Source organism: Brassica napus, chromosome A2 (assembly GCF_020379485.1).
Source record: "Brassica napus cultivar Da-Ae chromosome A2, Da-Ae, whole genome shotgun sequence".
Lineage (NCBI taxonomy): Eukaryota > Viridiplantae > Streptophyta > Magnoliopsida > Brassicales > Brassicaceae > Brassica > Brassica napus.
In genome coordinates this window covers 3,443,481-3,464,095 of record NC_063435.1, presented here as the reverse complement: position 1 = coordinate 3,464,095, position 20,615 = coordinate 3,443,481, and the positions used below count along the sequence as shown (strand labels likewise).

At 37.6% G+C, this 20,615-nt stretch overlaps 5 protein-coding genes across 8 annotated transcripts; 4 read left to right on the top strand and 1 right to left on the bottom strand.

Annotated features, from left to right (window-relative positions):
• The first annotated feature begins 400 nt into the window (after window positions 1–400).
• Window positions 401–3,043, top strand: LOC106384521 (aspartic proteinase 36-like). 2 transcript variants are annotated; one of them, XM_013824483.3, is made up of 10 exons: window positions 401–884; window positions 975–1,104; window positions 1,180–1,430; window positions 1,508–1,729; window positions 1,808–1,970; window positions 2,050–2,123; window positions 2,227–2,323; window positions 2,405–2,471; window positions 2,541–2,612; window positions 2,700–3,043. In XM_013824483.3, the coding sequence occupies exons 1-10, from the start codon at window positions 652–654 to the stop codon at window positions 2,858–2,860; spliced, it is 1,470 nt and encodes a 489-aa protein (XP_013679937.1). In that variant the 5' UTR covers window positions 401–651; the 3' UTR covers window positions 2,861–3,043. The 2 variants fall into 2 exon arrangements, with proteins under 2 accessions (XP_013679937.1, XP_013679927.1); XM_013824473.3 differs by having other exon boundaries at window positions 403–884; window positions 1,502–1,729.
• Window positions 3,044–4,258: 1,215 nt separating this feature from the next.
• Window positions 4,259–6,512, top strand: LOC106384512 (SRSF protein kinase 1). Its single transcript, XM_013824465.3, has 4 exons — window positions 4,259–4,637; window positions 4,822–5,727; window positions 5,803–5,850; window positions 5,939–6,512. The coding sequence occupies exons 1-4, from the start codon at window positions 4,434–4,436 to the stop codon at window positions 6,359–6,361; spliced, it is 1,581 nt and encodes a 526-aa protein (XP_013679919.2). The 5' UTR covers window positions 4,259–4,433; the 3' UTR covers window positions 6,362–6,512.
• A 173-nt stretch (window positions 6,513–6,685) lies between these two features.
• Window positions 6,686–9,595, top strand: LOC106384550. 3 transcript variants are annotated; one of them, XM_013824500.3, is made up of 11 exons: window positions 6,686–6,869; window positions 7,007–7,336; window positions 7,463–7,528; window positions 7,616–7,755; window positions 7,828–7,960; window positions 8,048–8,199; window positions 8,279–8,414; window positions 8,484–8,568; window positions 8,651–8,925; window positions 9,005–9,129; window positions 9,319–9,595. In XM_013824500.3, exons 1-11 carry the CDS (start codon window positions 6,747–6,749, stop codon window positions 9,341–9,343), a joined length of 1,590 nt encoding a protein of 529 aa, XP_013679954.2. In that variant the 5' UTR covers window positions 6,686–6,746; the 3' UTR covers window positions 9,344–9,595. The 3 variants fall into 3 exon arrangements, 2 of the variants coding, with proteins under 2 accessions (XP_013679954.2, XP_048605837.1); XR_007320319.1 differs by having other exon boundaries at window positions 8,651–9,129; XM_048749880.1 differs by lacking the exon at window positions 9,319–9,595 and having other exon boundaries at window positions 9,005–9,133.
• Window positions 9,545–11,711, bottom strand: LOC106384563 (GDSL esterase/lipase At5g22810). Its single transcript, XM_013824510.3, has 5 exons — window positions 11,334–11,711; window positions 10,763–10,893; window positions 10,446–10,685; window positions 10,015–10,270; window positions 9,545–9,925 (listed from the first exon to the last, which is right to left on the bottom strand). The coding sequence occupies exons 1-5, from the start codon at window positions 11,596–11,598 to the stop codon at window positions 9,732–9,734; spliced, it is 1,086 nt and encodes a 361-aa protein (XP_013679964.2). The 5' UTR covers window positions 11,599–11,711; the 3' UTR covers window positions 9,545–9,731.
• Window positions 11,712–13,092: 1,381 nt separating this feature from the next.
• Window positions 13,093–17,264, top strand: LOC106384569 (alanine--tRNA ligase, chloroplastic/mitochondrial). Its single transcript, XM_013824517.3, has 8 exons — window positions 13,093–13,274; window positions 13,531–13,617; window positions 13,713–13,921; window positions 14,265–15,812; window positions 15,883–16,155; window positions 16,226–16,435; window positions 16,559–16,716; window positions 16,795–17,264. The coding sequence occupies exons 1-8, from the start codon at window positions 13,187–13,189 to the stop codon at window positions 17,129–17,131; spliced, it is 2,910 nt and encodes a 969-aa protein (XP_013679971.2). The 5' UTR covers window positions 13,093–13,186; the 3' UTR covers window positions 17,132–17,264.
• The last annotated feature ends 3,351 nt before the right edge of the window (window positions 17,265–20,615 follow it).

Genomic DNA, 20,615 nt, shown 5'->3' with positions numbered 1-20,615 from the left:
AGATGCTGCCAAGAACCTTCCATAGACCAGTCTTCCCTTTTTGATGAAAATCCCTAATCCTTGTTTTTCATATATAGTTTTTTTTACCTTTTGTATCTGATAGTAATTACTTGTTTGTTAAGCAACTATATGGTTTTGATTTATTTTAATAATATTCCTTATAGAATTTTAAAGAAAAAGTTACTGATAAAACTCCTCACTAAACTCTGAAATGAAAATATAAATTATCATATTATATAGAAATCTATAGATTTATCTATTTCCGTCACCAAAAATAATTATAAACAGCACTCATTACATTTACATAATCATATAAACTTTTTTCCTCCAACAACATGAAGTTATGATTAGTCATTTTCTTACATGTTTTGTCACAATATATAATAAATAGATAAAAAAACACATGTGCTTATGGAGTATTCTGCACTGGAGCATCCTCTGTTTAATCCCATCGTGTACTTCTCTTTCTCTCTCTCTCATAAAAGAAGCGAATCTGCAAATCCTCTGTTTTCATGAAAATCCGACATTGACGACGATCATAACACTTTACAATTTCGCGGCTTATTTCTCCATTCTATGTCTGCCCACAAGGATAAAGTTTTGATCTTTTCGATTCCCGACGAGATATAGAGATCTCATCACTTGTCGGCTATGGCGGATGCTCTGTTTTCAGCGACTATTCTGTTCTGTTTACTACCGGTTTCGGTTTTCTCTTACGGTTTCCCGGCGGCCCTGAAACTAGAAAGAGCCGTTCCGGCGAATCACGAGATGGAAATGAACGAACTCAAGGCGCGTGACAGAGCCAGACACGGCAGATTGTTACAGTCTCTCGGCGGCGTAGTTGATTTCCCCGTCGACGGAACTTTTGATCCTTTCGTTGTTGGGTAATCTAAAGTTTCCATCTTTAATTGCCCACAAGGTGTTTGAGTCATTGTCTCAATCAAAAATGTTGTTTCTTTGGTTTTTAAAAACAGATTATATTACACGAAACTGCGGTTGGGATCACCTCCGAGAGACTTTTATGTACAGATTGACACAGGAAGTGATGTGTTGTGGGTTAGTTGTGCTTCTTGCAACGGCTGTCCTCAAACCAGTGGACTCCAAGTAAACCTTTTCTCATGTCTTTATCTCATTTTTGAATACTCTGTTTTGAGATTAATGCGATGCTCTGTTTTGCAGATTCAATTGAATTACTTTGATCCAGGGAGCTCGGCAACAGCGACGCCAATCTCATGTTCTGACCAAAGATGCAGCTGGGGTGTTCAGTCCTCTGACTCAGGCTGTTCTGTTCAGAACAACCTCTGCGCTTACACGTTTCAGTACGGTGACGGAAGCGGCACCTCGGGGTACTACGTCTCCGATCTCTTGCAGTTTGACATGATTGTAGGAAGCTCTCTCGTCCCAAACTCAACGACTCAGGTTGTGTTCGGGTGAGTTTATTTCATCAAATGTTCAAAAATCATCAATACGTGCCACTAGACTTGATTTCGTTCTGGAACAGATGCAGCACCTCGCAGACGGGGGATCTAGTGAAGTCGGACCGAGCTGTTGATGGGATCTTCGGGTTCGGGCAACAAGGAATGTCTGTGATCTCTCAGCTCGCTTCGCAGGGAGTAGCTCCTAGAGTGTTCTCACACTGCTTGAAAGGAGAGAACGGAGGCGGAGGGATATTGGTTCTTGGAGAGATTGTGGAGCCGAACATGGTCTTTACTCCACTCGTTCCCTCACAGTAAAATATCTCTTTATCCCTCCTCTAAACAGTTTCGTTTCAAAAAGAATTGTTCAAATGTTAATCATATGATCTCAGGCCTCATTACAATGTGAATCTGCTGAGCATCTCAGTGAATGGCCAAGCTCTACCTATCAATCCATCTGTCTTCTCCACATCGAACGGTCAGGGAACAATCATCGACACTGGTACAACGTTGGCTTACCTTTCTGAAGCAGCCTATGTTCCTTTCGTTGAAGCTGTAAGTAATAAAACTCCCATGTGTAGTTTTGTCTTCATAGCGTATCTAAAAAACAAATCTTTCTTATGGAAATTTTCAGATCACGAATGCTGTTTCGCAGTCTGTGAGACCCGTTGTTTCCAAAGGGAATCAATGTTACGTATTAACCACTAGGTTCGGTTCGTACCATCTCTATGCATGTCTTCTTATTAGTAGTATCAATATATTGGAAAAAAATGCTGAAACATTTGTTTGGTTGTTACTGTAAAATTGTCAGTGTGGCAGACGTGTTTCCACCGGTCAGCTTGAACTTTGCTGGTGGAGCATCCATGTTCTTGAATCCTCAGGATTACCTCATACAGCAAAACAACGTCGTAAGTACTTTATCTCTGTTTCCATTTATAGAAATCTGTTTTCTTCCGGTATAACATTAGTCTCTGGACTATGCTCTGTAGGGAGGTACTGCAGTGTGGTGCATCGGTTTTCAAAGGATACAGAATCAAGGGATAACGATCCTTGGAGGTAAGCCTTATTACTTGAAATTTACGTTCTGTAGCACAGAAACATATGTTTTCATCTTTTGATATGCAGATTTAGTTCTTAAAGACAAAATCTTTGTCTATGATCTGGTCGGTCAGAGAATTGGATGGGCAAACTATGACTGTAAGAATCTCATTCCTTTTAAACTCAAACGTGATACAAAAGCCATCTCATCTTTCCACACTTAACAAATCTCTCAACTTCTTTCAGGTTCAATGTCTGTAAATGTATCTGCGACTAGCAGCAGCGGAAGAAGCGAGTACGTGAACGCAGGACAGTTTAGTGACAATGCGGCGCCTCAGAAGCTGTCTTTGGACATTGTCGGAAACATTATTATGTTATTACTATTGGTAATCAACATGTTTTTATAGCAGACAACTTTTACAGATTTGCATTTATCTAGTTTCTTGTGTGTTGTTTGTGGTCGCTGGAGAGTAATTATCTCCCGACCGGCGAAGCCAAGCAGAAGAGAAGTTAGCTTCCTTGTTTGTTACATTCTATTGTTATAGTTTCGGATGTAAATAATTGGTTTCTTAGTGGTGTTTGTGTATCTATTTGTTCTGATCCAAGGCACTATTTTGTATCAAGTATAATACACTAAAGTAATTAGATATTCAATACCCAAGAGCATAAAAGAATATGAAGTGCATCAAATGACCAGAGGCAACTGCATTACTCAAAAACTAATTCTTAGTCAACTACCGATCAAGGACCTTCAACAATAGGACCCTTAATACTAAAACAAGTTTCAAAACGTCAAGTCACAAATATTAAAACAAGTATCTCTTTGTTCTGATCCAAGGCATTATTTTGATATCAAGTATAATACACTAAAGTAATTAGATATTTAATAGGACAATTTCCTCAAATGTTGATTTTTGAGGTTTTGTCACAAAAACAACATTCAATAAGAAAAATGATCAAAATAGCTTCTTTTTATTTTTAAAATTTGAAATCATATCTTCAAAACTCCATCTCTTAACTCTAAACTATAAGTCTAGATTAGCTAAACCTATCGTATAAATGACTATTTTGAAAAAGGCTATCAATAGACAAGTGGCCAAATGCATTGCTCAAAACACTAATCTCTTAGTCAACTACCGATCAAAGACCTTCAACAGTAGTGCCCTAAACCCCTGAACCTTAAACAAATTTCAAACCTTCGAGTCACAATTAGGCCTTAGCACTTTGGTTCGGTTCATTTTTTATAAAGTTTTCAGTTTCTCGGTTATAAGATATGTTCGGATAGTTTAGAAAATCCAGTTCAGTTCGTTTTTTTTTTTAGGTTTTCAGTTCAATTGATATAATAATTTTGGCCAATTAATACCCGAGAAAATTTCATGTCTAGTTTAGTCCGATTTGGTTTCCTTTTTTTTGATACTTTCTGGTAGTTTGGAGAAAATGTTAGGATAATTCAGGGTTTTCAAGAAATAAAATTAGATAGTTTCAAGTAGGGTACTTCAAAAATATCAGGTAATTTATATATTTTTTTTTGAGCAACTATCAGGTTATTTATATAAAAACCGTTTGGTTCGGTTTTAGTTAGGTTTTGGGTTTGGTTCCTGAGAAATATTTCCATCGTAGTCACTGCTCACAATGATATATGCCAATGGGTTTTAGACTACGTGTAGAAGGCCCAAACTAAAGGGTCCGTCGGCTTAATAAATTAAGAGAGGCCCATACTTCTAGAGAGAGATAAGTCGGCGGTCATCGAGATTCGAACCCAGGTTACTCGTATGACATAAATAATTACCACAAATACTACAACAACGACTTAATTCGACTAATATTTTTGGTAATCTTCTTCAAACCTAGGGTTTCTAAAATTGGATATCCCCAGATCTCTGGAGTATCGATTGAGATTCGCATTTAGCATACTTTCTCAGTTTTTCTCCTCTCCTTAACTTCTTAAGCCTCTTATCGGTGTTTAGTTCAACTCCGGCGATGGCGGATGAGAAGAACGGCGGACGTCTCAGCGACGCTAGCGATTACTCGTCGGAGGATGAAGGAACAGAGGATTACAGGAGAGGAGGCTACCACGCGGTGCGAGTGGGCGATACTTTCAAGAATGGATCTTATGTGATTCAGAGTAAGCTTGGTTGGGGTCACTTCTCCACTGTTTGGCTTGCCTGGGACACCCTAAACTCTGTAAGCTCACTTTCACTTCTCAAGAGAGCTTTTGTAAGAGATTCAACTTTAGGGTCTTAGTAAAAGAAAGTTCCTTTGTTGCGATTGAGCTAGCTTCTTGCATTGCTGTATAATAAGATTGTTGAAATATGGAAGCTTTATAGTTATACAAGTAGATTTTGATTTTCCTTTTTTTTTATTGTAGCGTTATGTAGCGTTGAAGATCCAGAAGAGCGCACAGCACTACACGGAGGCAGCAATGGACGAGATTAAAATCTTGAAACAGATTGCTGAAGGCGACGCTGATGATACCAAGTGTGTTGTCAAGCTTCTTGATCATTTCAAGCACGCGGGTCCTAACGGTCAGCATGTTTGCATGGTCTTTGAGTATTTGGGAGATAACCTCTTGTCTGTTATCAAGTACAGCGATTACCGAGGTGTCCCTCTTAGCATGGTGAAAGAGCTCTGTTTCCATGTTTTAGTTGGGTTGGATTATCTTCACCGCAAGCTCTCTATTATCCATACTGATATCAAGCCGGAGAATATTCTGTTATGTTCCACCATTAATCCTGAAGCAGATGCTCGGAGATCTGGTACTCCTCTCGTTCTTCCAAACGATGAGGACAAGACGGTTACCGTTGAGAAAGAAGAACCGAAGAGTTACACGTACGGTGCGGATATGACTAAGAATCAGAAGAAGAAGATCCGTAAGAAAGCTAAGAAGGTAGTGGTTGAAGGATGCGGTGGAGAGGAAGGTTTAGAGGAGAATGAGAGATATTCGAACGGAAACTCAACTGCGGAGAGTTCAGAAAGAGGAAAAGACAGCCAAAAGAGTGGCAGCAATCGGAGAGGAAGTCGGTCCACAAGGCGGAAGTTACTTGCGGACGTTGATCGAAAATGCAAGCTGGTTGATTTTGGGAATGCTTGCTGGACGTATAAACAGTTTACAAGTGATATTCAGACAAGGCAGTACCGATCTCCTGAGGTTATTCTCGGCTCAAAATACTCAACCTCGGCGGATATGTGGTCGTTTGCCTGCATCTGCTTTGAGCTCGCCACTGGTGATGTTCTGTTTGATCCTCACAGTGGTGAAAATTTTGAGCGGGATGAGGTATATATATATGTGTCTCTTACTTGCTCTTTTTTAGTTCGTTTGTGATTCAATACTGATGGAGTTTGGTTTCAGGACCACTTGGCATTGATGATGGAGCTTCTTGGGATGATGCCACGAAAGGTAAAGCTCTGAGAAACACAATGTTTTAGCTTATCAATCAGTATCGTTTTCGAGTTTGGCATTGATGATTGGAACTTTTTTGATGCAGATTGCATTAGGAGGACGGTATTCACGGGATTACTTCAACAGACAGGGTGAGCTAAGGCACATTAGGAGGTTACGGTTTTGGCCACTGAGCAAGGTTTTAATGGAGAAGTATGAGTTCAGCGAGGAAGACGCGGTTGCTATGCAAGACTTCATCACTCCCATTCTTGAGTTTGCACCTGAGAAGAGACCTACGGCTGCTCAGTGCCTAACGCACCCGTGGATGAACCCTGTCCCTAGATCGTTGAAAGCATCGTCGAGTCCACAAAGACTCAAAGAAGAAGCAAGGGATGAGGATAGAACCAAGGAGAAGGATGAGAGGGAAGCTATGGAGGTTGGTGTTGGGAATATAGCCATTGATGGCTCAGAGTTAATGACCTCAGGAAGAGAAGGTCGTCAATCTGCTCGTAGTGATCTTCGAACTTAAGAAAACAGAATCCTAGTGAAAAAAAAAAGTTTTGTATTTGTCTTTTGAATCTCTTCGGGAATCAAGGATTTGGATATTGTATTGATTATTATTTTGTTCCCTTCACTTGTTGAAAACAAAAGATTTGAAATTTAATTGGGTTTTGAACCAACTGAGATGATTCATAACATTACCAAATAGTGTAGTGCAGAGCATAAGCAATGATGGAATAGCTTACAAGTCATATGGAGGGGACTGCCTAAATATGTTTAAAAGGTGAAGGTCCTTTAAAAGAAAATAAATTAGTGTAGGTTACAAAATGAAACATGAATTAGTACAAGGACTGTTTTGCAAAATAGTTAAAAGATATGTTCGCAATAACCAGAGAGAGAGAGAGAGAGCTTCAATGGAGGAGGACGATGAAGTGAAGCAAAGAACTAAACTTGAAGAGAAACATTCTGATGAAAGAAGAGAAGAAGAACCACAAATGGATTGTCCCTCGCATCATCCCCCGCCTCCGCCTGATGAGGTAAAGTTCCGCCGTGACTACTTGCTCAATAACCTCCCTTTGAGCTTTAATTGTAGTTTCATCATACTTAGTTTGATCAATGTGTGTTGAAAGGGTAGATTAGATTGAAAGTTGTGACCTTTGAATGTTTCTGGCAGTTGTTCGACATTGATACTACAGTTGATCCTAGCTATGTAATCTCACTGATACGGAAACTCCTTCCGACCGATTCTGGAAGTGAAGAATGTGATGAAAGCACCGAGTTAAGGCATATGAATGCCAACAATGCGGTTCAAGCTCGGTCTGGAGATGGGTTTGTGGATGCTGCTTCTAAGGGTGATCCAGAGAGGATGGACACTGGAGGTAACCGTAACGAATCCATTTCCATGGAGAAGGACAAGGCGAGTTCATCAGTGGAAGAGGCATGGGAAGAGCATGGTTGCGTTTTGTGGGATCTTGCCGCCAGTGAAACCCATGCTGAGCTTATGGTAATAGTTTAGACTTTGAAGTAAGAGTTGGTTCCATGTAGTGCCTTTTTTAATGTACTACAATGATCTATCTATTGAGACTGCAAGTCTGTGGTTATTTTTCTTATTCTGTCTTTGGCTTTGCAGGTACAGAACCTCATTTTACAAGTGCTTCACGCAAACCTTCTAGTTTCAACATCTGATCGCATTCGAGTAAGAAACCTTTACCCCAGTTCCTGTTTTATCTCTCTCTCTCTCTCTTCCTGAAATGATTGTAATGTTTTCGTTTGGACTTACAAGGAAATATGTCTCGGGATTATTGGGAACCTTGCTTGCCATGAATCTCTGTTGAAACACGTTGAGTCTACATCCGGACTCGTTAATACACTAGTGGGGCAGTTGTTTCTTGATGATACTCAATGCCTAACTGAAGTTTGCAGGCAAGAGAAATCGTATTTGTGATTGATCAGCTGTTTAGATTATCTAACTTACTGACATGTTTGTTCCAATAGGATACTCACCACAGGATTATCTAGCTATGGAGCTGGATGCAATTTTTGGGCCGAGTGTTTGCAGTCTGATGATATACTACGCCGTATTTTGTGGATTGCTGAAAATACCTTGAATCCTCATCTTATTGACAAGGTAACTTCTGATACTTGTGCTTGTAACTCAAGTCATACTTGCACTGGTGAATCTTATGCTTAAATGATTTACATTTTTTTTCAATAGAGTGTAGGGCTATTGTTAGCTATCTTGGAAGATCAATCAGAGGTTGGGAAGCTACTGATCCCTCCACTAATGACTCTAGGTTTGACGAGTCTCTTGATCAATCTTCTTTCCTTCGAAATGAGCAAGTTGATCAAAGAAAGAGTTCCAGAAAGGTAATGGAATAATATAAGGGGTCATCAGGTGTTAGTAAATGTTATGCTTTACCATGTAGTGTGTGTACCACTTGTGCAGGTACTCCGTCCTTGAAATGATTCTCCGAGCTATTGAAGCCCTTTCTGCTTCAGATACTCATTCTAAAGAGATTTGCTCTAGCAAACAACTTTTTCACTTAGTCTGTGATCTTATGAAACTTCAGGACAAAGCCGAGGTAGTTTTTGAAAGCTTTTCCACTGAGTTGATTTTAAGTTGTAATTTAACAAACTCGACTTCACTGTAGGTGGCAGCATGTTGTGTTACTGCAGGAGTTTTAATCGCAAATATTCTGTCGGAAACAGTCAGTTTTATTCCACAAGTATCGCAAGGTTAACTAACTACTTTTATTAATTCATGACATTTGCATAGAGTTGATTGTTCAACTGATGCTAAGAATCTTACACGTTGCAGATTTTTCTTTCTTGGAAGGGTTATTCAGTACTTTACCATTTGCTTCGGATGACGTAGAAGCAAGAAGAGCTATTTGGAGCGTTATTGCGAGGTTACTTGCCAGAGTTAATGAGTCTGAGATAGACACATCTTGCCTGAGACAGCACATATTGGTTTTGCTAAGGAACTCAGATATTATAGAAGATGATCTTCTTGATATCCAACTAGAAGATTCAAAAGAGGAGTCTCTAAACTCATTCCCTCCCCAGGGAAAGTCAAGCTTGCGAGCAATTGCTGTATCCACTTTTATATTCCTCTGTTTCTGTTGATCTTACATTCTTGCACAGATCTTTTCTTGACCCTTAGTGATAACAGATACAAAAGATTGAGTCCATGTTGAACAATTGGAATATTCGCAAGGAGGAAAGCATGAATGGGGAATGCTCTGTAAACATAGATGATGTTAAAAGGCTATCAGATTGCTGTCAAAGATATATCAAGTAAGCTTTTGTCTCCATCTCTAGAATAAGCATTTTAAGACTTGTTTGCATTCAAATACCTTCTTCAAGTGATTTTTGGAAATCTGCAACTCAGGACACTCTTATATTACAGTTCCATAGACTTTGATCTTGTTTCAAGTTTCATTCAACTGTCAGATTGACTTAAATTCATAATTTCTTCTTTCTCAGTTGTAGATCAGTTGAAGGGTCTTAGCTCATGGGGAATATTTCGCTTATAAGTTCTCAATCTTCTCTATCTTTCATGGTCGACCAAGGCATCATCACATATTGACACATGGAGTCGCAAGCTTTAAGAAATCGCCGACCCAGTGAGCTTTTTGAACAGACATACATTCAGGTTAGAACTTGCCTGTGTGTTCTCATAGTCATAGATCACTTAAGACATTGTCTGATAAAATGTAAACCAGAGAAAGAGATTTAAGGAAAAAACTCAAAGTTTTCAGAAGTAGAAGTTTCAGAGAGCATCTCTAGAAATAAATCTCGATTATGTCTTGAAATTCAAACAAAACAACAGCACATAGTGGAAGTAACAAATCTTAAGCCATAGTCAAAACAAACAATGCTCTGAAGAAGAAACTCAATTAGGAGATGAGAGAGATGCCAGAGAGCAAGAGATTGTCTGAGAGAATCTTGTTAGCAGCTTCTGTTGGATGGAACCCGTCCCAAAATACATACTCAGTTGCATTAGTACATGTCCCAACTGATTTAGGGTTACACAGTATTGATGTCTCTAGTAGTCCTGTCCCACAACATGCTCTTCTTGCCTCTGCAAATCCTGAACATTATATTATTAAAAAAAAAACACAAATGTTAATCTTGTTACTCATAATCAAATTGTTTAATGATTAACACATTCTGTAATACCAAATTCGGATGGCCTTGTGGCGAGATCATAGAGAGGCTGATAGATATCGAAGACGACTAAGTTGAGTCCAATGAGGTTTCTCTTAAGATCCTGCGAAGTCCCATTGAGTTTACTGTTGAAGGAGATTGCATCGTTGTTAAGACTCTCTGAGCATCCACCCTCGTGTGGACCAGCGACTGTTATGGCCGCTGGTAAACATCCCAATGGTGGAAGTGTAGTCACTCCTATCCTTCTTGCTCCTAAAGAATATAAATTCTAAAAGAACAAGAAAAGGATTACTAACGAAAAAGTAAAGTACATTAAACATACAAATGAAAGTGATGACCACTGGGACGAAACTAATATTACATGATGTGGTTTCGGGTCTGAGAGGATTACGGGCCTTCTGGTATTAAAAAAAAAAAGATAAAAGGAGAGGTGTAGGAATAACCTGAATGAAGTTGGAGTATGAGAGGATAAGGAGATCGGAGAACTCATCAGGTGACTGGACTTTGTAGAGGAGAGGGTTGATATAGTAGTTCTGTATGAAGTCACTGCTCCCTGCGCTGACGACATAAATGCCATCTGAGATTATGGAAGTTGCGTTTGCATTGCTGGAAGTGGCGATTTCTTGGATTCGGTTTATGTAGTCTTTGTAATGTTCCAGCTGTTGCGGCAATGAAATTGCACTCTTCATGACAAAAACAATCAGTTAATACAGAAAGAGAGGTGATAATACAGAAAACTATGGTGACAAATGGTACTTACATAGAGCTTGGCCGTGCCATCGTAATAGCCTGAAGCTGCAGAGGCAAAGTTAGCTCCAATCAAAAGGTTTCTTCCTTTTGCCTTTTTGCTTAGATAAGCTTGTGGGTATGATGTGAACCCAAGATTCTCAGCTGCATATAAACACAATTTTGTTTAGTAATTAGTATTGTATGCATGTTTTACACATGAACAAATAGCAATCAAGTTGCGTGTACATTAGCAATATGTATCTTTGTACTGCATGCACATACAATCCTACAATCAACTGAAGGCTCATAATTTTCTATGTAGTATGGTGTTTCTTAGGATCCGTATATTTCAGTTTCTCTCTACACTGTTATTTTGTATAGGTGCATTTATAACAATTACTCTCAGGAGTCAACTAAATTATTCTGCAACTAGATGATTTTTGAATACATGCATAATGTATTGTGAATATATAACATGATGTTCAAATATTACATGTGTGTGCTGTAATTATATATGCATGCATGGATGTATACACCATCATGTTGCATGTAATTAGATATATATGTATCACTCAAATATATGAAGAACAAGAGAATGGTACCGGTGAAGTCGGTAGCTAGCTTTCCATTGCAGAAGCGTCCGGTGGGTGTATGGGTTGTGAAGTCTCTTCCATAAGGAGGGAAGTTAGCTTTAACGATTGTGTAGATATGATTGTTGTTTCCCACATCAACTACCGAATCACCAAATATGAACATCGATGGAACAAGTTGTGCCTTTACCACCACAATTACCTCAAGAACCATTAAAGATCCAACAACCACATATAGATTTAACCAAATTCCCAACTCTTTCGAGAAACCCATCATTATTTACAAAGATGATTGTTAAAATAATGATGATGATGATGATGGTGGTGGTGGTGGTGGTGATGTATGTTTGTTTCTGCTTTGGATGCTTATGTGAGTAGCATGAGAGTTTGTATGTAGTTTTGCCTGCAATGGTGTTTATATACTACAAACACTTATGATTGTATTAAATGTAACATAATTAGGTGAAGTAATGTGTCTTGTATATGTGCACACAGCGCAATGGTGATATGTCTCTATTGGCCTGAAAAAAAAGTGAAAACACTTAGGAGTAGCAGAGAGACTCATTGATCAAGAAAGTAGTTGCGAAGGTCGAGTGCATTGATTTGGAGCTCCACATTTATACTACCTCAGTTAGGTTATGCGTGCCATTTATTTGATTCCAACACTTGGCTTCCGCATTTTCATAGGTCTATCCTATTCATGCACACAACACACGTAGATATTTAGTTCATTACACACATAATGTGTTCCATTTATTTATCTTCGAATATATATTCCTCCTCTTCCGGAAACAAAACAGAGCTCCCTCTTCTTTTGGTTTTACTCGTCAGTTCAACTTAGAAAAGTAAAACCATACATTGAAGTGAAGACTTGTCTTAGTCGACCACAAACATTGATCTATGAATAATGTATACTCGTCCATCAGTGTCCCATTGTTTACCCAACAAGTTGTGTCCATATCATGGGCAGGATCTGAGATTTATCTAAGTTAATTTTAAAAAGTAAAAAAAAAAATTGACAATATAGAAACTATGCGACATATGTGTAATAGGTCTTTAGAATACGGAGACCAAAACGTTTATTTCATCCCGTTATGCCCAGAACCGGTATTATCCATATATTATGATGTAATCTACACAAGAGGTCATGATCATATATCCTTAGGGGTTAATTGGTAAGTGCTGTGATTTCATTTTCCGACTGTAAAAATATTGTTGTGGTTTTTATTGTTTTGGCTTTAGATTTTTAATTTTTAAAATTTTTTAAATTTGGGCTGTAGGTTTTTGTCTCTGTAGAGAAATTATAAATATATAAGTTCAAAGAAGTACTGTGGATTTTAGAAGGCTGTAGAGAGCACTCACAACCACTACCAATCACATCCACTACGAAGATATAATTTTCTGTTAACTATGTAATAGTCGGCACCTAGTTTAAAAACTTCTAACCGAATGGAAATGGAAACTAAAGTGAAATCAAATTAACAAAAATTGTAAATATATTGATGTATAAATAGGGAGTAAAGTAGAAAACCTAATTAACAAAAACATCTCCACTTAAAAGCTCTCTCCCACAGCTATCAGTTGCTCCTGCAATGAAAGAAATTCTCTCAAAGGAAGAAGGTATTTTTCCAAATTCACCATCTTCTTTCTTGTTAAAACTTAAAACCTTATGTGGGGCCAGGATACCTTTGTATAATTCAAAAAAAAAAAAAACTTAAAACTTTATTTTACAGAGTAAGGGGCAAAAACAATAAAGGCTACTAAAATAAAATAAAAAATATTAACAAGTGGATAAAAAACACAAAGCTTGAAAGCCTTGCTTGTGTCTGAAACTCCAACACTCTAAAATCTTCGTTATCCTCTCGATGAGTTTCTCGAAAGCAAGCCTCTTCGACTTCCCTCTTCCTAAACCCCTCGTGCTCTCTCATCCCTCCTCTGTTTTCGCTTCTAAACGTAAGTTTCGACTATAGGAATTGAATTAAAAAGATTGAGATTTGAAAATACTCTAGTCCATGGCTAGTTTCTATACTCAGTAGAACTTGATTCTTCTCTAAAGTTTATGACTTTAGGAGTTGGGTCTCGTTTTCTGATCTTAGTGTATCTAATTCGATTCCAAAGTGTTTCTCTTGAGCCTGGTTTTGTGACTGATTTGGTTGATTGATAGAATAAAGTTATCAACTTTTGTGTGTTCTCTTTCTTCTTCTTACAGGTTTTGTTACCAAACCTATTCCGGGTCTTTCTCCTACTGTCTTGTTACCGACAAGACCAACTCAGATTATTGCCAAGAGCTCATCAGGTTCTGCACTTAATTGTTTTCATTGCTTCTTACAATGTCAGCCATTGGATTCTTCTAGAGGAATGAAAATATCTTTTACTTTTGTGTATTTTCAGTAACAGTACAGCCTGTCTCTGAGGACGCTAGTGAAGAAGATCATCAGTCCAAAGATGTTAGTGGAGACTCAATCCGGAGGCGCTTCCTTGACTTCTACGCCTCTCGTGGCCATAAGATCCTTCCAAGCGCCTCTCTTGTACCAGAGGATCCCACCGTCTTGCTAACTATCGCAGGAATGCTTCAGTTCAAGCCTGTTTTCCTCGGAAAGGTATCAAAACATAATCCATTTTTACCGCTGTTTTCGAGACTGTTTCTTAAATGATCCGAATGTTATAAACCGCACCGTAGCAAAAATCTCTACATACACCTATGTATACCTATGTAACTATATGTTTTTGTTACTATTAGAACCACACCGCTCTTAAGACTGCATGTGGTTCTAATCCATTTTTACCGCATATTCGACACTATTTCTTAAAGGATCCGGATGTTAAACCGTAACAAAAATCTCTACATACACTATATATCTCTCTATGTTTTTATTACTGTTAGAACCGCACCGTAGTTGTCCGGCATTGTTAAGAGATTTTTGTTTTTAAACAATGCTGCAGGTACCAAGACAGGTTCCTTGCGCAACAACCGCACAAAGATGCATACGCACAAACGACTTGGAGAACGTTGGCAAAACAGCCAGGCACCACACCTTCTTCGAGATGCTTGGGAACTTCAGCTTCGGCGATTACTTCAAGAAAGAAGCAATCAAATGGGCGTGGGAGCTCTCAACCGTGGAGTTCAGCCTACCTGCCGACAGAGTCTGGGTCAGCATCTACGAAGACGATGACGAAGCTTTCGAAATCTGGAAGAACGAAGTCGGTGTGCCTGTTGAGAGGATCAAGAGAATGGGCGAGGCTGACAACTTCTGGACCAGTGGACCGACCGGCCCTTGCGGTCCCTGCTCAGAGCTGTACTATGACTTCCACCCCGAGAGAGGGTGTAATGAAGACGTTGATCTTGGCGATGATTCAAGGTTCATTGAGTTCTACAACTTAGTTTTCATGCAGTACAACAAGACGGAGGATGGGTTGCTAGAGCCTTTGAAGCAGAAGAACATAGACACCGGTCTAGGCTTGGAGCGTATAGCTCAGATCCTCCAGAAGGTTCCTAACAACTACGAGACGGATCTGATATATCCAATTATTGGAAAAGTATTGGAGTTGGCAAACATCTCGTATGACTCTGCAAGTGACAAGGCGAAGACGAGTTTAAAAGTGATTGCAGATCATATGAGAGCAGTTGTTTATCTTATCTCAGACGGTGTTGTGCCTTCGAATATTGGGAGAGGTTATGTGGTGAGGAGGTTGATAAGAAGAGCTGTTCGTAAGGGGAAGTCTCTGGGGATAAATGGAGATGGGAGAGGAGCTTTTTTACCGGTAGTTGCTGAGAAAGTGATAGAGATGAGCACTTATATTGATCCAGATGTGAAGCTAAAGGCTCCGCGGATCCTTGAGGAGATTAGGCAAGAGGAAGTTCACTTCAATAAAACTCTTGAAAGAGGAGAGAAGCTACTTGAACAAAAGCTTGGGGATGCACTGTCAACGGGTGGTAAAAAGCCGTGTCTGTCTGGAAAAGATGCGTTTGTTCTGTACGACACTTACGGTTTCCCTGTGGAGATAACAGCAGAAGTGGCTGAAGAGCGTGGAGTCAGTATAGATATGGACGGTTTCGAAGCGGAGATGGAGAATCAAAGACGTCAGTCACAAGCTGCTCACAATGTTGTGAAACTGACGGTTGAAGATGGAGATGACATCATGAAGAACATTGATGACACTGAGTTTCTTGGGTATGATAGTCTCTCTGCAAGCGCCGTTGTGAAGAGTCTTTTGGTTGGTGGGAAGCCTGTGGTGAGGGTAACTGAAGGCAGTGAGGTGGAGATTCTGCTTGATAGAACTCCGTTTTACGCTGAATCAGGAGGGCAGATTGCAGATCATGGGTTTATGTATGTTAATGGGAGCCAAGATGATGATGCTGTTGTTAAGGTGAGTGATGTGCAGAAGTCTCTTAAGATATTTGTTCACAAGGGGATTGTTAAAAGTGGAGCTTTGGAAGTTGGTAAGGAGGTGGAAGCAGCTGTTGATGCAGACTTAAGACAACGAGCAAAGGTGCCTTTTAAATTTATCTTATTATTTTATCAAATATTAATTTATAGAGTTTCTACTGTCAACTTTCTAGGTTCATCATACGGCTACACATTTGCTGCAGTCAGCACTTAAGAAAGTAGTAGGACAAGAAACATCACAGGCTGGTTCATTAGTAGCTTTTGACCGCCTCCGGTTCGATTTCAATTTTAACCGGCCTCTACTTGATGGTGAGCTTGAGGAAATAGAAGGCCTGATCAATAGGTGGATTGGTGATGCTACACGTCTTGAAACAAAAGTCCTTCCTCTTGCTGATGCAAAAAAAGCTGGAGCCATTGCAATGTTTGGTGAAAAGTATGATGATGAGGTAAGAGAAACACTAGTCAAATTATAAGTTGATTTGGCTTTGACTAAGAGGATCTTTACGTTAATGGCAGGTTCGTGTAGTAGAGGTTCCTGGTGTCTCCATGGAACTTTGTGGTGGCACTCATGTTGGAAACACTGCAGAGATACGAGCCTTCAAGATTATTTCAGAACAAGGCATTGCATCTGGAATCAGGCGTATTGAAGCAGTTGCAGGTGAAGCATTCATTGAATACATAAACTCACGAGATTCTCAAATGAAACGCCTATGCTCTACTCTAAAGGTATTCTACTTCTAGAGAGAGTTTTATCTTTCAATGTTTGAAGATATGTTTTAACTCAACAAACAAGGTAGTAGTTACTTTTATGACTTTTAACTAATTGTTTGTTTGGTTTTATTTCTGAAGGTGAAAGCGGAGGATGTTACAAACAGAGTTGAGAATCTTTTAGAGGAGCTGCGTACTGCTAGAAAAGAAGCATCAGACTTGCGCTCAAAAGCAGCGGTTTATAGAGCATCTGTCATATCCAACAAAGCATTCACTGTAGGAACTTCACAGACAGTAAGGTAATGAAATGATGAAATCTATAGTTTCTTGCTACAATGGTTTATATGATACTTCATGTGGATGTTTTATTCTTTTAGAGTGCTGGTTGAGTCGATGGATGACACCGATGCTGACTCCCTAAAGAGTGCAGCCGAGCATTTGGTAAGCACACTTGAAGAACCAGTGGCTGTGGTGCTAGGATCATGTCCAGACAAAGACAAGGTTAGTTTAGTGGCTGCATTCAGTCCAGGAGTAGTGTCTCTAGGAGTTCAGGCAGGGAAGTTCATTGGTTCCATTGCTAAGTTGTGCGGAGGAGGAGGTGGTGGAAAGCCTAACTTCGCTCAAGCGGGTGGGAGAAAGCCTGAGAATCTCTCGAGTGCATTGGAGAAAGCTAGGGAAGAGCTTGTGGCAAGTCTATCTGAAAAGCTTGGGTGAAAGAACCAACTTTGCTATATACATGGAAAGAGATTGTACACATTTGATTGGTCTTGGAAAAGTGAATCTCTCCTATAAGAAGATGTAAAGAAGTTTGATTTTTTTTTTTAATCTAGACGATTAATTTACTTCATTGGTTTCGCGTAATTAGTTAAGAAGGTGCTCCTGATAATGACTACAATCTACTTGGTTAGATTGATGAAGTCATTAACTGCTTCAGTTTACTTTTTTTTGCATTATTGGTAGTTTCTGAATCTCTTCATACAGTATTGCACAGAAGTATACTGATATTTGAAATATTTATGTCACTTATACTTTTTTGTCAACATATTTATGTCAGTTATATTACTAATTACATACTCTTTCTACTGTTAACCCACTTTTGTTTTGATAATGATTGCATTTTTTTTTTTTGCATTATTGGTAGTTTTTTTCTCAATGCAATCAATTTTTATAAATATGGATTACTTGTTTTAGAGTAGGCATGGGCATTCGGGGTCCCAATCGAGTTTCGGTTTTATCCATTCGGGTTTCGGTTTTTCGGGTTTATCAAAATCAATCCCATTCGGATTATATAAAAGTTCGGTTCGGGATCGGTTCGGGTTCTATCGGGTTCGGGTCGGGGTTAGTAAATCTTCAAAAAACCGGTATAACCCATTGTACTTTCGGGTTCGGGTCCCAATCGGTTCTTCGGTTTAAAAATACCTGATTTGTACATATTTTGTAACTAAAACATAAATGAAATATGTTCTTCGGATTTAAAATACATGATTTGTACATATTTTAATAGCTAAAACATAAGTAAAATCGATTCAAAAATAAGAAAAAACATCAAACATGATCATTCAAAATCAAGCGAAAGATAAACATAGTTAGTGATAGAAAGAAAACCAGATAAATGAAATCATAAAACAAAAAAAAAAGTTCTCATGAAATCAGAAACATTATTCAATAAAAACAAAACCAAAATCTAAAAACTTTAGATATCAACCGCTGCGATATTCCACCATCAACCTTCATGTAACATATAATTATTTTAGAAGTTTAATAATATCTTAAATTATTTTAGATACATATTAAGAATTAAGATCATATTTGGTAGAAGTTCTTTTTGTGATTTTAAATATTTCGGGTTCTATCGGATATCCATTTAGGTCCGGGTTCGGTTCGGATAATACCGATAACCCAAAATACCAAAAAACAGGATCCATTCGGTATTTATGTCGGATTCGGATCGGTTCGGATTCATTTTTATCGGATCAGGTTCGGTTCGGATTTTCGGGTTCAGTTTATTTGCCCAGCCCTATTTTAGAGGATCATATACCCATAAAATAGTCATCAGTTTTCAGCAATATCGATACCGACTCTAGAAATACCTTTCAATTGGCAGAAACGAAATAAAAGTTTTGGAACAAAGCACCACGTGTAATAATAACACAACGTGTCACTCAATTAACAAATTATCGGATCGATAAGTGGTAATATTACTTAAAATACCGGAGCGATGGTGTTCTACAAATGGATTATGGAAAGATGAGAAACTTACTCGGGATTATCCTTATTTTGTGTTGCGTATTTATTTGTTCTTTTAGACTAATAGTATTACTTCCTCCGTTTCATTTTAATTGTGTTCTATGTTTATGTTCTAAAATTTATGATTTTTAAAATACCGGAGGGATGTTGTTCTAAAATTTATGATTTTTATATTTCTAAAATAAAAACACAATTATCTATATATTTGACAATATTTCAACCAATAAAAAATTAAAGTAGAGAATCTTATTAGTAAATTTTGCATTGAAACTCTAAAACAACAACAACTAAATTAAAACGGAAAGAGTTATTTTATATAAAAAAACTAGGATCGGCCCGCCCTACGGGCGGGATATACTTTATTTATGATTTAGGTTATTAAATTTTGAACGATTTTTTGTTTTTGTTTTAGGTTTGCATTTGCAATAGATGTATATGATAATGATTTTTTTACTTTTAAAACATTTTAGATGAGGAGGAATTATACGTGATAAGATATATTTTGCTTCTTTACGATTTCTGTTGTCAAAAAAAAAAAATAGTTGTTCTATATTAAATAGTTGGTCCTCATGTCGTTTTCTTTTACAAAAATTGAATCCCATATTCGGGGTGTGTTATTTATGGTTCAAAAGGATGGGGTTGTGGGTAATTTTTTTTTTGTATGTTGTAAGAGTAATTACATTTATGTTGAAAAGTGGTAATTATTTAAAGTTGCATTTCTTTTTTAAAGTAAAATGTTATATTGAATGCGAAGAATGTAGTAAAACAAATCTAATCAAGATAAGAAAACATTGAATGACGTTTACTGGATGAAAGCTTATTTTTTTTATAGCTATCCACTGACTTGTAAAAAGGGAAGATGCATTGCATGAGGAATCATGCTTGGAGTAGGTAGAAATAGTTAGAATGTTGTTAATGGCAAAAAAATCAATGCAAGATACAGATACGAAACGACACGAAGGCTGCTCAATCCAGAGATCCATCATGATCCTGAGTCTCACATAAGCTTCTCGAATACACCATTGTCTCTTTAGTTAGTCAGGGATCGAAGAACATTATGAACCCTAGATGTTGAAGGTAATTCTTGAAGAAGATGTGTTTGTCCTTTCAAACGGGTTTTTTAAACAATTTTAAACGTGAAGGTCCGTATAGAAACGAAACCAAACACAATCAAACTCGCTTAGAGGCGCAGCCATGAAATCGTGATAGCCAAATCAAAACCAACAATTTTTAAATGAATTGCATCGTTTTGTAAATGGACGCATCGCGCTGTGGTTAAAGATTTGATGATGTGGTATCACCATGATCGAGGAAACAGTACTTTAATTAAATATAGGGTATAACCCACCATCGACGGGTAACAAATTACTGTACAGTAGAATATTTTTATGAAGTTGTAGCAATACTTAGTTTATTCCAAACTGAAAATAATACTAATCTCGGTAGCTTATTCTATTTTACTTTATTCTATATCAGTTTTTTTGTCAAACAATCTTCATAAATATATAACTGTTTTTTTTTAAAAAAATTAAGCTACTTTAGTTGTTATAATAAGTAAAAAAAAAAATTTTAAACACAAAATTATGGTTTATTTTTTATTCTTGTACAATTATTTTCTCAATCAATTAGTATTATCATTTTATGGTATACATTTTTTCTTAAATTTGATTTAGAAAATTGGAAAAAATGATTCACTATAATAAAAAACATCAGAAAATTAGTATTTTAGTTACTATTTAAATATATTTTTTATGTTTCCTTATTTTATGATCAAGTAACCCATGTAATATAAATAACTGATTATAATTTTCAGAGTAAATGCTACTGATTAATTTTTAGAACATAGTGAATGATCTTAAAAAAATTCTATTAATTTTTTTCTATTTGATTTTTTACTAACTTTAGATGTATTATATTTGTAACTATAATCATTTATAGTTGAAAAGAAAGA

Coding starts and splice junctions, on each gene's coding strand:
- LOC106384563 (XM_013824510.3), bottom strand. CDS start 11,598: ATGATGGGTTTCTCGAAAGAGTTGGGAATTTGGTTAAATCTATATGTG. Junction 10,271..10,445: donor CATACTCCAACTTCATTCAG/GTTATTCCTACA, acceptor TTGTTCTTTTAG/AATTTATATTCTTTAGGAGC. Junction 9,926..10,014: donor CACAAGGCCATCCGAATTTG/GTATTACAGAAT, acceptor TATAATGTTCAG/GATTTGCAGAGGCAAGAAGA.
- LOC106384512 (XM_013824465.3), top strand. CDS start 4,434: ATGGCGGATGAGAAGAACGGCGGACGTCTCAGCGACGCTAGCGATTAC. Junction 4,638..4,821: donor CCTGGGACACCCTAAACTCT/GTAAGCTCACTT, acceptor TTTTTATTGTAG/CGTTATGTAGCGTTGAAGAT. Junction 5,728..5,802: donor AAAATTTTGAGCGGGATGAG/GTATATATATAT, acceptor GTTTGGTTTCAG/GACCACTTGGCATTGATGAT.
- LOC106384569 (XM_013824517.3), top strand. CDS start 13,187: ATGAGTTTCTCGAAAGCAAGCCTCTTCGACTTCCCTCTTCCTAAACCC. Junction 13,275..13,530: donor CTCTGTTTTCGCTTCTAAAC/GTAAGTTTCGAC, acceptor TTCTTCTTACAG/GTTTTGTTACCAAACCTATT. Junction 13,618..13,712: donor TATTGCCAAGAGCTCATCAG/GTTCTGCACTTA, acceptor GTGTATTTTCAG/TAACAGTACAGCCTGTCTCT.
- LOC106384521 (XM_013824473.3), top strand. CDS start 652: ATGGCGGATGCTCTGTTTTCAGCGACTATTCTGTTCTGTTTACTACCG. Junction 2,324..2,404: donor TCATACAGCAAAACAACGTC/GTAAGTACTTTA, acceptor TATGCTCTGTAG/GGAGGTACTGCAGTGTGGTG. Junction 2,613..2,699: donor TGGATGGGCAAACTATGACT/GTAAGAATCTCA, acceptor AACTTCTTTCAG/GTTCAATGTCTGTAAATGTA.
- LOC106384550 (XM_013824500.3), top strand. CDS start 6,747: ATGGAGGAGGACGATGAAGTGAAGCAAAGAACTAAACTTGAAGAGAAA. Junction 6,870..7,006: donor CCCCGCCTCCGCCTGATGAG/GTAAAGTTCCGC, acceptor TGTTTCTGGCAG/TTGTTCGACATTGATACTAC. Junction 9,130..9,318: donor TGCTGTCAAAGATATATCAA/GTAAGCTTTTGT, acceptor CTTCTTTCTCAG/TTGTAGATCAGTTGAAGGGT.